The sequence below is a fragment of the Octopus bimaculoides genome, chromosome 1 (assembly GCF_001194135.2).
Source record: "Octopus bimaculoides isolate UCB-OBI-ISO-001 chromosome 1, ASM119413v2, whole genome shotgun sequence".
Lineage (NCBI taxonomy): Eukaryota > Metazoa > Mollusca > Cephalopoda > Octopoda > Octopodidae > Octopus > Octopus bimaculoides.
Genome location: NC_068981.1, coordinates 124,792,693 through 124,808,343, shown reverse-complemented (window position 1 = coordinate 124,808,343; position 15,651 = coordinate 124,792,693). Strand labels below are relative to the sequence as shown.

General features: G+C 32.1%; 1 protein-coding gene and 1 long non-coding RNA gene across 9 annotated transcripts in view; one reads left to right on the top strand and one right to left on the bottom strand.

Annotated features, from left to right (window-relative positions):
* Positions 1-15,651, top strand: part of LOC106879265 (serine/threonine-protein kinase OSR1) — a 229,606-nt gene that overhangs the window by 120,581 nt on the left and 93,374 nt on the right. For 4 of the 7 annotated variants that reach the window (XM_052970006.1, XM_052969990.1, XM_052969995.1 and 1 more), the window contains 5 exons: positions 1,215-1,316; positions 3,156-3,289; positions 6,591-6,639; positions 9,947-10,000; positions 14,839-14,961. In XM_052970006.1, coding sequence (XP_052825966.1) covers positions 1,215-1,316; positions 3,156-3,289; positions 6,591-6,639; positions 9,947-10,000; positions 14,839-14,961 — 462 coding nt within the window. The remainder of the gene's footprint in view (positions 1-1,214; positions 1,317-3,155; positions 3,290-6,590; positions 6,640-9,946; positions 10,001-14,838; positions 14,962-15,651) is intronic. The other 3 variants (XM_052969999.1, XM_052970001.1, XM_052970011.1) reach the window with 1 other exon arrangement.
* The window catches only part of LOC128248558 (uncharacterized), a 51,620-nt gene that overhangs the window by 3,647 nt on the left and 32,322 nt on the right, over positions 1-15,651 (bottom strand). The window lies entirely within an intron of this gene.

The window sequence follows — 15,651 nt, the reverse complement described above, 5'->3', positions numbered from 1 at the left end:
ATATATATATATATATATATATATATATACATATATATATATATATATATCATCATCATCATCTTCATTTAACGTGTGCTTTCCATACTAGCATGGGTTGGACGATTTGACTGAGGACTGGTGAACCAGATGGCTACACCAGGCTCCGATCTGATTTGGCACAGTTTCTACAGCTGGATGCCCTTCCTAACGCCAACCACTCAGAGAGTGTAGTGGTTGCTTTTATGTGCCACCGGCACGAAGGCCAGTCAGACGGTACTGGCAACGGCCACGCTCAAAGTGGTGTATTTTATGTGCCACCTGCACAGGACGCAGTCTGCCATGCATATATGTATATGTATGTGTGTATGTATATATATATATATATGTGTGTGTGTGTGTATGTATATGTATATATATATATATGTTTATATATATATATATATACACACACACACACACACACACACACACACACACACACACACACACACACACACACACACACACACACACACACACAATGAGCTCCTTCACAGTTTTCATCCACCAGATTTAATCACAATGCATTGGTCAACTGCAAAATGAAATTCATAACTGCACAGCTGGGTGTATATATGTGTATGTTTACTCTGATTGTGGATTGATTTGTTAAGCTCTTTTAAATTACATACTAGTAGAATATAAAACAATCCCACAAGTCTTACATGTGAGAACTCAATGGATAGATGGGTCTTTTCATGTCAAGGTCATTTCTCTCACCATATTAACCTTAGTACTTATTTAAACCTGTCACTTGATACACTATGAAACCTGGGCACTAAATGCAGAGATGCATGAAGGCTGGAAAAATAAATGAGGTAACCTTCCTCTGCTACATGTGTCATGCTAGTGTGAATGAGTGTTGGAGTGGAAATGAGCTAAGAGGAAACCTGTAAGAAACTGTGTATGTTGAAACAGATGCAGTATGCATGTAAAAGCTATGCATAGGGAGGATAACAAATAGAAATGTGATAAGCAATGCATGGAAAAGGAACTTGCAGAAGAAGGCAAAGGAATATATAAGAAGAGGTGATGGCTGATTTTGAAAGGTAGAACCTCATGAAGATGATGAAGTGCCAAGATGCTGTGCTTGAAAAGACCCATCTATCCCATGCAAGCATGGAAAAAAAGCAGATGTGAAATGATAATAATAATGATGATGTGATATTAATCTGGTCTAATTTCATTCAAAGGTAACTGGTTATGATTTCAAAGCTGACATTTGGAGTTTTGGCATAACAGCAATAGAACTGGCCACTGGTACAGCACCTTACCACAAGTTTCCCCCTATGAAGGTAAGTTGTGAAACAAGAAACCTGCTCGTTATAGTCATTTATTAGCAATGATTGGGAAAATAGGATTATTTTGTTGCTAAAATGTTCACTTTGTGAACGAACTGATATGGTCATGGTCTGTTGTAAAATATTGCAGATATTTTCTGTACCAGAATAATATATTTTTCAGATAATGTCTATGGCAACATACTGTAGATATTGCCCACTGCAAATTATTGCAACTTTTGGTTTTATACTCTAGGCAGTATCTACAGTATATACTTATGACATTGTCTTTAGCAGTTTGTTGTAGATATTGTCTCCAGCAATATATTGTAAGTATTGTCTGTAACAAAATAATATATAAGAGCTGAGTAGATAAAAAACACCGATATAAGACGAGGAAATATGATGATCTTGTGAAAGATCTGACAGAAGAAGGGTATTGTTGCATAGTACAAGTAGTGGAAGTTAGTGTATGAGGTATGTTGTAGCCTACATGTGCCAACTACTAGGCCAGCTCAAAATCAAAAGTTACAAAAGAACAGTGATGATGAAATGACTGTTAGTGACAACTGAGAACTCAATGTGGTTATGAACAAAGGGAAATGATAGCTGCAGCTGAAATAGAATACTGCAAGCTGCTAATAGGAAGATACCCCATATTTAAATAGATCCACAGTGCAATGTTCTTTCAACAGTTTTCATGGCTTAGTGTTTACCAGAGTTCAGGAAAATAAAATCACTCAAAGATTCCAGGGTTAAAGGCAGATTTTAAAAATTGCAAAGGGACACCTAAGTCATTCCTTAAAGTGTCATGAACTAATGGGCTGAAACTCTTGCTTGGCAGTTCTTCCTCTCAAGATTTATCGTTGCAGTCCACTTGCTGCACAGTGAATTTTTGTTTACTAGATATTGTCTCTAGCAAAGATTGCCTATATTGTCTGCCAAAAATATTTCTCATATTGCCTGCCATGAAAATATTGTAGATAATGTGTGAAGTAGAATATTACATATACTGGCTCAAACAAAATCAACTAAAAAGAAGTAGATCCTAATTTCTTTTCTTTTCTATGTTTATCCTTCTTTGGAAGACATAAATGCAAATCAGATGACAGATGGGTAATTAGCAGTGTGTGTACTAACAGTGGCTAAGATATTTTAGCCTCCAACTGTCAAAACTGTGGATGGTATAGTTCATGGCTGTTGCAGTAGTAACTTGGTTCTTGGCTTATAATGTAAAGTCTTTTCACTTTGGTTGGGAAAATGGCTTGTCATAGATCAGTGTTCTAAAGTAAGTTCAGATTTATGTCTTATACACTTAATGCTATGGAAATCAAAAGTAAGTACTGGCCTTATTGATTCAAATGATTCAGAAGAACATAAACTCTTTTATTTTATTGTGAATGTTGAATTGTAGCAATTTGTGTGAACCACTATGTTGCTGGAGTCACTTGGTACAATAGGATAATGTGGCAAAGAATGAGGAAGTCTCATGCTTCATGGTTGCATATAATTGGCACTATATCCTCTTATCTCTGATGTTTCACAGCCAACTTACAACTACCTGAATTTATTATTCTTTAACCATTTAGCATTCAGAATATTCTGTCAAATGCAATGCTTATTTATTCACATTGTTTTGAAATAATCATGCAATATCTTGTGGCTTCAAGATTTCAATAATGTGATTATTTTTAGAATAACAGTGTAGGTTAAGTGTGAGAGGCTGGATCTAACTAGATTTGAACATAAAAGAAGTAGAATATTTGAGCCACAGTGGGAATGGTTGGGTAATTGAAATGAATAATAAAGTAGAGAAAAAGCTGTATCTACTTTTGTTAATTGTATTTTTTGCAGGTTTTAATGCTGACATTACAGAACGACTCACCAACATTAGACACTGGTGCACAAGATAAAGACCAATATAAGAATTATAGCAAAGTTTTCCGAAAAATGATAAATGATTGTTTAAGGAAAGATCCTGAAAAGAGGTACTTTTTCCTGACTCCTTAAACATCTGTATTTTCAGATTGCATTTCTTTAGTTTTGATAGAGGATTTTTTTTTTTTTTTTTGTGTTCACTTATTTCACCATTTTCTGTCCATTGTTACCTGAGCACAAATGTTGAATACTATTTTCGTTTTAACTTTGTTCGTTATTCTTCTCTGTCTGGTGTCAAATTAATAGTAATGTTCAGTTGCTTCTGTTCATAGCTGGCATTATTCATTGTTTATGCTTTTATATTTTAGGAGAAGATATCATCCATCTAATGACTGAATACCTTTTTATTCCTTTATTGTAGTGGACTGAATTAATTTGAACATTTATATGACAAGCTTCTCAACATCAATCAGAATAATGACTGCTTGGCTGAAATGTTTGCAGGAAAAGACAAAACAAAAAGCTTATCTATTCTTAGCATAGATATAAATGTAGTTGATTTGGTTTCAGTGTTCAGATGCCATCTATCACTAGCATAGTGCAGTAAATACAAACACAATACACATGCAGGACAGGGTTTGCATGTGACCTCAGAAGTTTGGCTTCAGCAGTTTTCCACACATAACCGATCAGCTGTGAGCTCAGTGTTTGTTTACAGTTTTATTATTTAAAGAATCTACTGATTGGCAAGCCTGTCATTTACTAGTGTCTTCCTGGTACAAAATTTGGTCTATACATTAATAACCTAAAAGTTCCTTAGAGTCAAGCAATTTCTTTGTGTATGGAGTTTCTGGGTTTGCTTTGATCAGGGTAGTCAGACTTGCTTATTGTAAGAACCACATTCAATAAGGCTCAGATGTTTGGAGGCCACAAAACGTGAACAAAATTTGCACTGTTTATGTTTGATTCTGTGTCTGTTTACGTTGTGCTACTTAGATCAATATAAAATAAGTCCTGGGAATGACATGATTGACTAAATACCTTCTAGGTGGTGCCCCAGCATAACCACAGTCTAATGACTGAAACCAGTGAAATAAAAGGATACATTTTAATTGTTACATACAATTTTCTGTGTGCAATAATATTTATTTGTGAATGCAGTTTTTTAAAATTCATACACCAAGTTTTTGTGTATTTCATACCATAATGAACTACAGAAACAACTAAGAAAATTGTGCAAACTTGCATTTCAGCAACATAAAAATTAGACTGCCAAAAATACAAATGATAAAGTGGAAGTAGGAGTGGGTGGATTCATGATAGTTATATATCTTAGTAAATATCCTCTGTGAATAAATATTTTCCTCTGTGTTTTGATCAAAGTTGGAGGAAATATGTAAAAAGCAAACCAATAAAATTAGAGATATTTAAATCAGATCCTTCCTTACAAAGTTAATCTTACCATTTTATTTTTATTACAAACAGACAATGCAAAACATACCTGGCTATTAAAGATGCTATTTACTTCTAGTAGAGGTGGGTTTCCATCTTGGCTGCAAGTTGTCAAAAATCAAACTGATTTGTCATCAACGCTGTATGAATTAGCTCTGTTAAGTGATGGTTTGTAAGGTTTGCATGTTGCTTCCATTTCACAAACTTCGTTACAGAGGACAGTAATTCACAGCAGTATGTTATGCTGAAAATTGGGATATGCTACATGCTAGTTTTCTTCAGTTCAGGATATTTTCTTTCTAGAACTTGTTTCCTGAACTCAGTTGTAGATTGGGATTTATGAACTATCTTTAGACCCAGGTCCTCCTGTAATTCCTTTAATTCCATTTCCATAGCAGATTAAGTAGGGCTGCTTCTTTTGTAAGTCATCAAACCTGGGTAGGAAATTATCAAGTAGTCCTTCTAATTTATGTTTATGTTATTCCAGTTAGTGGTCTTTTATGTCAGTATCAGGAATGTATTTTTTTCTCCTGAGATTGAGCAAGTGAAATTTCCTGATAATATATATCTTTTTGAAAACTGAATCTGATTAGAAATAACCATATCCATCGCCCAGAGTGCCATATTAAAAGTTTGTAGATGATTCATTTTATCAGTAAAGAACATCAGATCTTGCATATTCATTCATAATTTTCCAGTTGAGGATAGGAACTTTTCTTTAAGAAAAATAATAATAGGTTCCATCAGATCCACTAACCTACTCAAGACATTGCTGATTCCTACCCACATCACGATGCAACAGAAAAGAGACATCACTGGGGTATATCTTCAACCTCCAGTTCTTCAATAAAATATGAGGGGAATAGAAAATAGAATAACTGAATTGAAGATGCCAAATTTACCAACTACATCGATCTTAATTCAAATTTTACAATGGTCATTATGGAGTTGTTTTGAGCAAGGGACACAACTTCGTTTACTCTAGTTTGGTCGATAAAAGCCGGTAGTTAAGAACAGTTGTTTCTTATGTGACAGTTATTTGCATAGCTGTAGTAGAAACAGTTACTTTATTAAAAAAAAATCCATTTCAAACTTTGGGTTGATAGTTGGAATCATCTAAAACAATAAAAAAGTAGAGAACAGCAAAAGAATAAATAATTTAAAGAAAAATGCGTTTTCTTCTTTATGATGATTGAAATGATTGAAAGTCTTCAGTAAGCGAAACCATAATTTCACTCTGTTTCCCGTTATGTTGCTAATTTCAGTCATTTTGCTAATTGTTTTTGAGATTCTTATTTCTTGATCTCAGAAAATTTTAGGCTTTACACCTACCTGGAAACAGTAATGAAACTGTGTGTCATCTTAGAAAGACTATATCTAAATTAAGCATGTTAACATGGGCAAGCTTACATAGCTGGACCTATGTTAATTCCTGCTGGATTAAGTTAGACCTCCCCACTTTAGATAAACTTGTATTTAACCTGCTCCAACATGATTGAAACTTTAAGCTATCTTTCAAGTTCATCTTCAAGTCAGTTTTACATTACATGCTATTCGCTCACTTCTTAATTCATTTAATACTTATTTCATGATCCTTAATTAAGGAAACTGAAGACAAGTATCAATTCTGACAATCTTATGTCTGTGTCAGTTCATACTGTTTAATAAATCATTGCTTCACACAATTTTGAATAATCAACCATAGTTACAAGATGAACTTAGAGATTGAACAGTATTTCCAATACAATGTTTGAAAAAATATCTAATTGGTTTGGAAGATTCCCTGTTTATTGTAGAAACAAAAGCATTCTCTATAAACATTGTGACATTTTGCTGTTTTACAGAATTTAAGAAAAAGAAATCTTGCACTCTTGTGTTCTGGAAACCCATTGTTTTTTGTTATTTGTAATGTATTGGTGCCTTGTTTTAATAACGATTACCTTTCTTTGTCATTTACAGGCCAACTGCTAAACAACTCCTGAAACATGAATTCTTCAAAAAGGCAAAGGTATAAAATAGATTCTCTATTATTTTTCCCCTTTATTTTCTTTCTGTGTTATTTGTAACCAATATCTTTTCTAATCATATCCATAAGTTTGTTTCTTAGCTAGCTAATAAGTAAATTCCATGCATTATTTGTGTCTCTGTTGCACATGCACAACAATAAAAATGTGTTTGTGAGACTACATACATTGAAGATCTCTCATATATTGGACAAGGTATATCCCTTACCAAAAGATAAATATTAGATAGAATACAAAATGAAGTATTATAAATTAATAAATTAGGATTATGTTAATGAACCAAACAGCTGATTAAGCATGTCAAATACTAACATGCTGCACATGCACACACAAACATGTACAATGGGAAATGAATATAAAAAATTATGTTGATATAAAGAGCTAGCTTTTAAATATCTTGTGAACAGTGGACATATTTTGAAGTGTAAGATTGGGCCATTTGCTTTAGTTTCTATTATGTGTGAATTAAAATTAGTTGTTTCTCTTTTTTTAAATTTAGTTGAAGACGACAATATTATCGTCCTCTTAGAGTTTATCTGATCATAGACTTAGGCTAGATTGGTATTCAAGTTTTATTTTATTTTCAGTTTGCTATTTCGATAAATTTTTAGGAAAAAGTTTTTAAAAAATGTACTGCTTACTGTAGAATAAAATAGCTTATTTGTGAAAGGATTTTGTCCTGTACACTGAGAGTCTTATTCATCAGGTTCTTTGATAGGCTCTTGACAGCCATATCTTTTCAGCAGGTCGTTTGCTTTTAGCTTTGATCATTCTATTTAACTAGATTCGTAATAGTTATTTATAAGCCATTTAAGAAACACACAAAAACCGTTAGATTCACTTCAACATTAAATTTAATTTGCCAAAATATTTTCGTCACTTTGAGACTGCGACCTGTTCACTGCAGTCTCAAAGCGACGAAAATATTTTGGCAAATTAAATTTAAATGTTGAAGTGAATCTAACGGTTTTTGTGTGTTTCTTAAATGGCTTATAAACACCTGTACTGCAATTGTTTTCGTTCCAGCACACGATCTCAGATCAGGTCACTTGCTACATCTCTGTGATAATTATCTTCTCTTCTTAATAAGTTGTCTGCTCTTTGTCATAACAGTATTGAACTGAATTTTTAGCAGTGAACTGCTATTTCTTTTTCTCCTTAGAAATTTTAGCCTTTACACCCTTCACCTGAAGGTAATGTTGAGGAAACTACTCCAGTATATCCTTTTTACAGTCACCATTATTCTGAAAATGAATATTATATTAGACTGACACATGTGGCTGTTGTTCATAGTTGAGATGCTAGACCCATAAGCTTAAGGTCATTTTGTATTAACTAAACTGGGTGGAGCAACTATGTAAAAGTAATTATTCTAATAATTCTAAATGAACCAGATTTTTTTTTACCTTTTTACTTGTTTCAGTCGTTGGACTGTGACCACGCTGGGGCACTTTCTTAAAAGGTTTAGTCAAACAAAACCCCAATACTTGTTTTTTAAAGCCTGATGCACGCATGCACACACACACCTTTTTCCAGTTACTGTCTACTGCAAAATCTTGTGAGTGGATCTGATAGTAGAAGACACTTGTCTGGGGTGTCAAACAGTGGGACTGAACCTTGGACCTTATAGCTAGGAAGTAAGCTTCTTACTATGCAGCCATGCCTGCTATTAGTTGTTGGATAATTTCTGAATAAATTTAAATATTAGATGAGCATAAAATAAGCAATTTAAAGAGCTGTAGAAGTAAATAATTTATATTTATCAAGAAGACATTCTCAATTACATGATGTTTTTCTAGGATTCTATAAGTGAAACATTAAAAAAAAAAAAAAAATTCAAATCTGCTTTTATGCAGTTGATCCACTCATTTCATTGTGATCTATGTGTGAAATTTAATTTGAAGTCGGATCTTAAGGCTTGTAGCCTAGTATCACAACTGACATTGATTATGAACGAGTGTGGATAACAGAATGAGAACACTCAAACTCCATGGATTTAATAAAAGGCTTGGTTTGAAATTCAGGGATTGTTATTGAACATGAGAAGCATCTAAGGAAGGTCAAATTGTGCAATGGTCAAAATGTAACTATGACAACTAAGATGAAGAAAACAAGCCTGATTATATAAGTGTGTAATGATAATTTCTTATCTCATGAGCTAGTTATTTTCTTTAGGATATCAGATCATGGATAAAAGTTATATTCAAGTTGTTCTCGTTCCTTTAAACGCATTGATCACTTGTAACAAATTTCTTTTCATTGTACTAGCTGAGGTTTACTTAATACAGATGTAGGTGCAGGTGTGGTTGTGTGGCGAAAAATTTGCTTTGCAAATGTATGTGTATGCATTTATATGTACTGTTGTTGACATGGCATGATGGTTGTAAATGGAAACATTATCATCATATTAGTGAAGTTGTTCATTTCCAGTCTTCCTTGAAAAAATATTAGTTTCAAATTTTGGTGCAAAACCAGCAATTTCTAGGAAGGGAGTAAATCAACTACATTGATCTCAGTGCTCAACTGTTACTTATTTAATCGCCTCCAAAAAGATGAAAGGCAAAGTTGACCTCAGCAGAATTTGAACTTGGAATGTAAAGATGGATGATGAAAAGCCACTAAACATTTTGTCCGGCGTGCTAATGATTCTGCCACCTCACTGCCTTTCTTGCAAAAACATCTATGGGAAAATACTACCTTACTTTGAAACAGACAAACGGTTGGCAACAGGAAGGGCTTCCAGCCATAGAAAATCTTCCCCAACAAATTCTGTCTGACCCATGTAAGCATGGAAAATGGGCTGCATGTAGATGTGGATTTTTTTGTTGCAGTTTAAACTTCCTAGCACTCAATCCTTAATAGTAGCAGTGGTTACTAGACACACATTGACCTCTCTCTCTCTCTCTCCCCCTCTCCCTCTCTCTCTCTCAGCTTGACTCCAAATTTCCCTTCTAGTCTTTTACCAGTTTTTTTAAAAACTGTGATCATCATATTCCCCATTCTTTCTTATCTTAACCTTTTAGCATTCAAACTGGCCATATTGGAACAAAATATTCTACCTGTTTTATGTTGAAACTGGCCAGATCTGGCCTCTGCCGTCTGCCCTATAATGTCATTCTAAGAATAAATGATCATGCCATCAGAATCTCAAAGCCACACGATAAAGTCTGATTAATTCAAAATAATGTGTAAATAAACAGGTTTTATATTTGACAGAATAATCTGAATGCTAAAGAGTTAATGTTTTATATAACTGGTTGTTGTAATCCCCTATGTTTTATCTGTTCACAGGATAAAGCCTATTTAGCCAAGTTGGCAGAATCATGTAATGTAAAATCCCAGAAGGTAAGATTTTAGTTTCTGCTTTTTTTAATTTGATTTAGCAGCAAAAGCAAAAATTCACTCTCCTGCCTTTCTTGCTGTTTTAATTTTTTGTTTCTTTTGAGTTGTTCCCCTTCCTTTCCAATTTTCTAAATGTGTTATAATGTCTCTCTCTGTTCTTGCAAAATTCCTTTTTCTTTAGATTAACATTCCCTTAAAATTCAATTATTATCCTTAATTGACATTAAAAAGAAATTTTGAACTTCTAACACCTAACTTTCTAACTGTTTTGCCCTTTTAAATCTCTTTTTACTAATTCAGTAACATTTGTTATAATATATATTTTTTTAGTAACTAACATATGAAATGAGAGACACTCTGGCTGGTGATCAAAATCTATCTTTTCCCTCTCTTTCAAATTTGGGCTGGAAATTTATCTAAAATTTATCTGAAGGTATTTTCACAGTGCATAATATAAAAATGTGGTATAAAGGTGAATGATTCATGTTATTTGTTTTACCAAAATATATTTTTTTGAATGATGACAAAAAAAAAAAAAAAAAAAAAAAAGAAGGCAAAAAAGAAAACTTGGAGATGAAAAATATATGAAAAGTGAAAATTACTGAAAATCAGAATTTTGAAGAAAAAGAATGGCAGGAAAAAAAAAATCATTCAAGAATCAAAAATATTTGAACAAGCCGAATAAAAAAAATACACTCTTATAAAGAACTGTCAATGCTGTATATAATATTGGTCTTTTATTATTGTTATCCTCTCGTCTATACTATGTCTAGTAATGAACAGGTGTACTGGCATTGCTGTGTCAACAAGATTGTTTTGCTCTCCAGTGAGTTCAACAAATATATTTAATATTGAGAAGTAGAAGGGGAAAAAGGAAGAAACTGACACCATTCTTTGCTCCTTTTTAAGAGAATGCTATGTTCATCAGAAGAGACCAATAGTTTGACTTGAGGTGCAGTTATTTTATAATTATTTTAATCCTGCCAGACCATCAGACGGACACTGCGATACCAACACTGTACACGGTATTGACGTAGCTCTGTTAGTCTTGTAGTTATCTGGGGCATGTAGTATGAGTTGGTTTACTGACTTATGCTATTGCATGACTTTATATTTCTGGTTGGACTCCCTTATTTTTAATCTCCTTTCCTCCTGCTCCTGTCTCTCTTTCTGCAAGACTACTAACTATTGCTTCAGTGACTTGACCCTATGCTCTACACTCTAATTAATGTACCTGTATACCTACCTACTTCCCTACCTAGATAGCTGTGCTTGTCATTTCGAATAACATCCGTTTAGTTGTATTGTCACTACATTCTTTACAAGAATATCAAATTTCAGTTTAGTTGTTACTCTAATTTACAACTTATGAATATTTAAAAATAGGAAAACATTTCATAAAAGTCAAGAAAATAATATATTTTCTCTACTTAGTTTGTTTCTCTAATAATCTACTGGTAAATACATGGAATCAGGAAGTGAAGTAAAAACAAGAAAGAACTCCATTTACGTGATTTCCTTGTCAAGAACCACTATCTTTGAGGCTACAAATAATTGATACAATAGAATGCTATATGTTTGTATAAGAGAATATCTTACAATCTGCATAATTTTATAATTTGATATTAATTATTTTTTTAATGTGAGACATTGTTTTGTAATCTCTCATAAGCAAGAAGTAATATTATCTTGATTTTTGCTTAATTTTCATCTATAGTCTGCTCAGTTGAACTAGTTAGTCAATTGGCAGCAACTGTGTTACACATTTGTGATGAAGAATAACTAGTATAACTTTTTTTCAAGCAATATAAGTTTACTAACTCAGTGTTTTGTTGTCATTTAGCCATAAGTTGGTTCTGTTAGAAAGAACCAGTGATCAGACATTCCAGCCTTGACCACCCAATCAGACAGGGAAATTTGGCAGCAATTTCTTGCTAGTTGAGTGACTGTGCTGTCTCATTTGACACAGTGTATCATGTTTGTATGAGCTGAATATTTACAACAAAAAAGCAGTCAATATGTATCCAAGTCTTAGTTTTTAAACTCATGACAGCGCATTCTTATAATAATATAATTTACATTGTACTTGGAAAAGATGCTGTGTAAATGTTTTTATGCCATATCTAATAAAACTTTGTTTACTACAGGTTTGTTTTAGTATTCTCACCCATAGTGAAAACTGATGAACCATTTATTCACACGTATTTTCTTCAGACATGCATCATTCTACTGATAGTATTGTCAGTGTTTTATAATCATTAAAGAATGATATTGGGAGTTGTTGATAATTATGGATTTCTAAGGTGAAATATGGTATCCATAGTCAGTTTTTCATGTGTTCAGTTTTTCGTAATTTTTTTTTTTCAGATTTCATATTATCTGGCAATACATTTAGTGTAAATTAATTTAAGTTTAGTGTAAATTTAGCTAACTTTGTTAATTCTATACTGCTGTAGCTACTTTGCAAAGAAGAAACTGGAAATGTAAGAAATTAATCATTTTCACACTTCAATTTGAAGGGAGTTTGAGAAGCATTATAAGCTTGCTGCTTTATTCTTGATAGCCCAGTTTTTTTAATGCACCATCATTCACAGACCAACTCAACACACAAAAAAAGAAAGTTTAATATTGGCTAATCATGAATGAGCTTTAAAAATAGCTGCAATTTTATCAATTCCACACTTGGTATGGCCTAATTATTACATCATGAAGAGATGATACACCACTAGTGATTGTTGATTGAATTGCAAAAGCCTTGCATGTTTTTCGAGAAGGAAAACTCTTCTATAATCATGATCTTGAATAGGTTGATTATCCCTAGAGTAAATGAAGAGAATGTGTTCTCAATAATCTTAAATTATTAAGGGATAATTTTCTTTTCCTTTTTGTTCTTAAATTGTTTAAGTTATTATAGTAATGTTACTAGAAATAAGAAAATCTCTTCATTACGTTGAAAGCATTCTTTTGCATTTTAATTTCATCTGATGAGATTTTCTGTTTTGTAAAATGCAAATTATATAATATGAAAAGGAAAGAAAACACGCACGCGCGCACACACACACACACATTTAATGAAATGTTGGACTTCTGCTGTGATTGCATCTCTTCAAATCTTCCTATTCTCTTTTCTCTTGTTTGCTACAGAACTCTCCCACATCCCAATAAAAAAGTTATCTGCTTTGCTTGCACCTTAACAGCCTGTCATAGCCATTCTAGTAAAAAATAATGTGTGCTTCTATATGCTTACTTTGTGTATTCTTGTAGAATTTTTTGGTTGGTTGGAAAGGAACATTGATAAAAAAAAAAAAAGCTGTTAAAACTTTTAGTGAAAAGCTTTTGTTTTTTTTATCTCTTGATGTTTTTGATATTCCTTTAGTCATTCTTGTTAATCAGACATTTTTAACAACTTTTCTATCTATTTAACGTCCCATCCTCCTTGTTTCACCACTACTAATCCAAGTAACAGTGATAATTGAAATGTAGCCCATATGGGGAGTTATGATGTCTATCATTTGTGTAACTTTCTGTATTTGAATTTTGTAATGTTTTGACCAACCAGAGCCCCCAAACTGTAAATGATCATTTTGAAATCATGCTCACATGGGTTGAATGGGTACACATTTGCATATGAATACACTCACATCCTACAAATGTATACACATATTTCCTGCACACAAAATACACTTGTATACAAATACTCACAAAAAGATACAGACATATGTATTTATTTATTTATTTACTTTTTTATATTAATGGAAGAACTGAAACTAAACAATCTGTTAAATCAATAAATAGTTAGATATTCAGTTTTCATTATTGCAGTTGTTAATGTTGGCTCATTTTAGTTTCCTAAGTTACCATGCTGGGTTATCAAAGTAGGCTTACCATTGCCGTGATGTACTTTTTTTTACATGATTTCATGATGAATTAGCTAAATCCTTTCATGTGTCACTACTTCTGTTGTATTCCTCCTACATTGCAGTTGTATTGTTTTATGTAAAATCTTGATAAGGAAGACAAGTTTTGTGTTGCACAAGGAATTTTTCACCCCCATTTCACTTGAGTATCCTCAAGTCACTTCCTCCATCTCTCTTTCTCTCTCTCTCTTACACACACACACACACACACACACACCCACACCCACACACACACCCACACCCACACACACACACACACACACACACACGTAATATTTACACTTCTTATTTTTACCTTCTACTTCTGTCTCTGCCTGTTATTCAGAAGTGATAAGAAATTTACACAAATAGAAATTTAAATAAATACATTTCAATAATAGCTATTTGCTGAAATAATGATGTAAAAATATTTTTTTCTTTGTTTTATAGGAAATTAAAAACATAAACAACACAAAATTAACATGGAAAAATGTATTTTTTTCTAACCTTGAAAACAATAAAGGATAAAATTATTTTCCATAATAATCATCATCATCATCATGCATCATCATCATTATTATTATTAAGGTGGTGAGGTGGCAGAATTGTTAGCATGTTAGGCAAAATACTTAGCAGTATTTTGTTTGTCTATACATTCTGAGTTCAAATTCTGCCAAGGTTCACTTTGCCTTTCATTCTTTCGGGGTTGATAAAATAAGTACCAGTTGAGCACTGGGGTCGATGTAATTGACTTAGCCTTTCCCCAAAATTGCTGGCCTAGTGTCAAAATTTGAAACCATTATTATTATTACTATTATTATTATTATAATTATTATTATTAATTATTATTATTTATTATTTCCTTTAAGAAAGTTGTATAGTTGATGATTTGTAGACTTGTGTATCTTCTCTCTTACTGATGCGTTTATCAACGCTAATCCTCAGGTGAAGCGAGTGCCTGGATCTAGCGGTCGGTTACACAAGACAGAGGATGGCGCTTGGGAGTGGTCTGATGATGAAATGGACGTGAACTCTGAGGAGGGTCAGGCAGCATTTACATCTCACAGGGTAAATAGAGCAAGTACTAGGACATTTTAATATTAAAATTGATTTCTTCAATTAAAATTTTATTTTAAAAAAAATAACTTAAATGTAATAATGAATAATTTTTTTTCTAATTTTTAACTTTTAAGAATCGATTTGTAAACAGTCACTTTTAATATATGTATTGTAATAATTTTAAGCATTTTACATTATAAGATATAGTTATATATGTGTGTATGTACATATATATATATATATATATGTACATACACATATATAATATATATATATATATATATATTTATATATATATATATATATATATATATATATATATATATATATATATATATATACATATATAATATATACATATATATATATATATAGATAGACAGATATATATATATATATATGTATGTGTGTGTGTATATATATATATATATATATATATATATACACACAGATATATGTATATATATATACACACATATATGTATGTATATAAACATATATATCTATGTATATGTATATATATATGTACATATATGTATATATATATATATATAGGTATACACATATGCATGCCTACGTATATACATATGCATGCCTATGTATATACATAGGCATGCATGTGTGTGTGTGAGTATATATATATATATATATATATATATATATATATATATATATATATATATATATATATATATATAT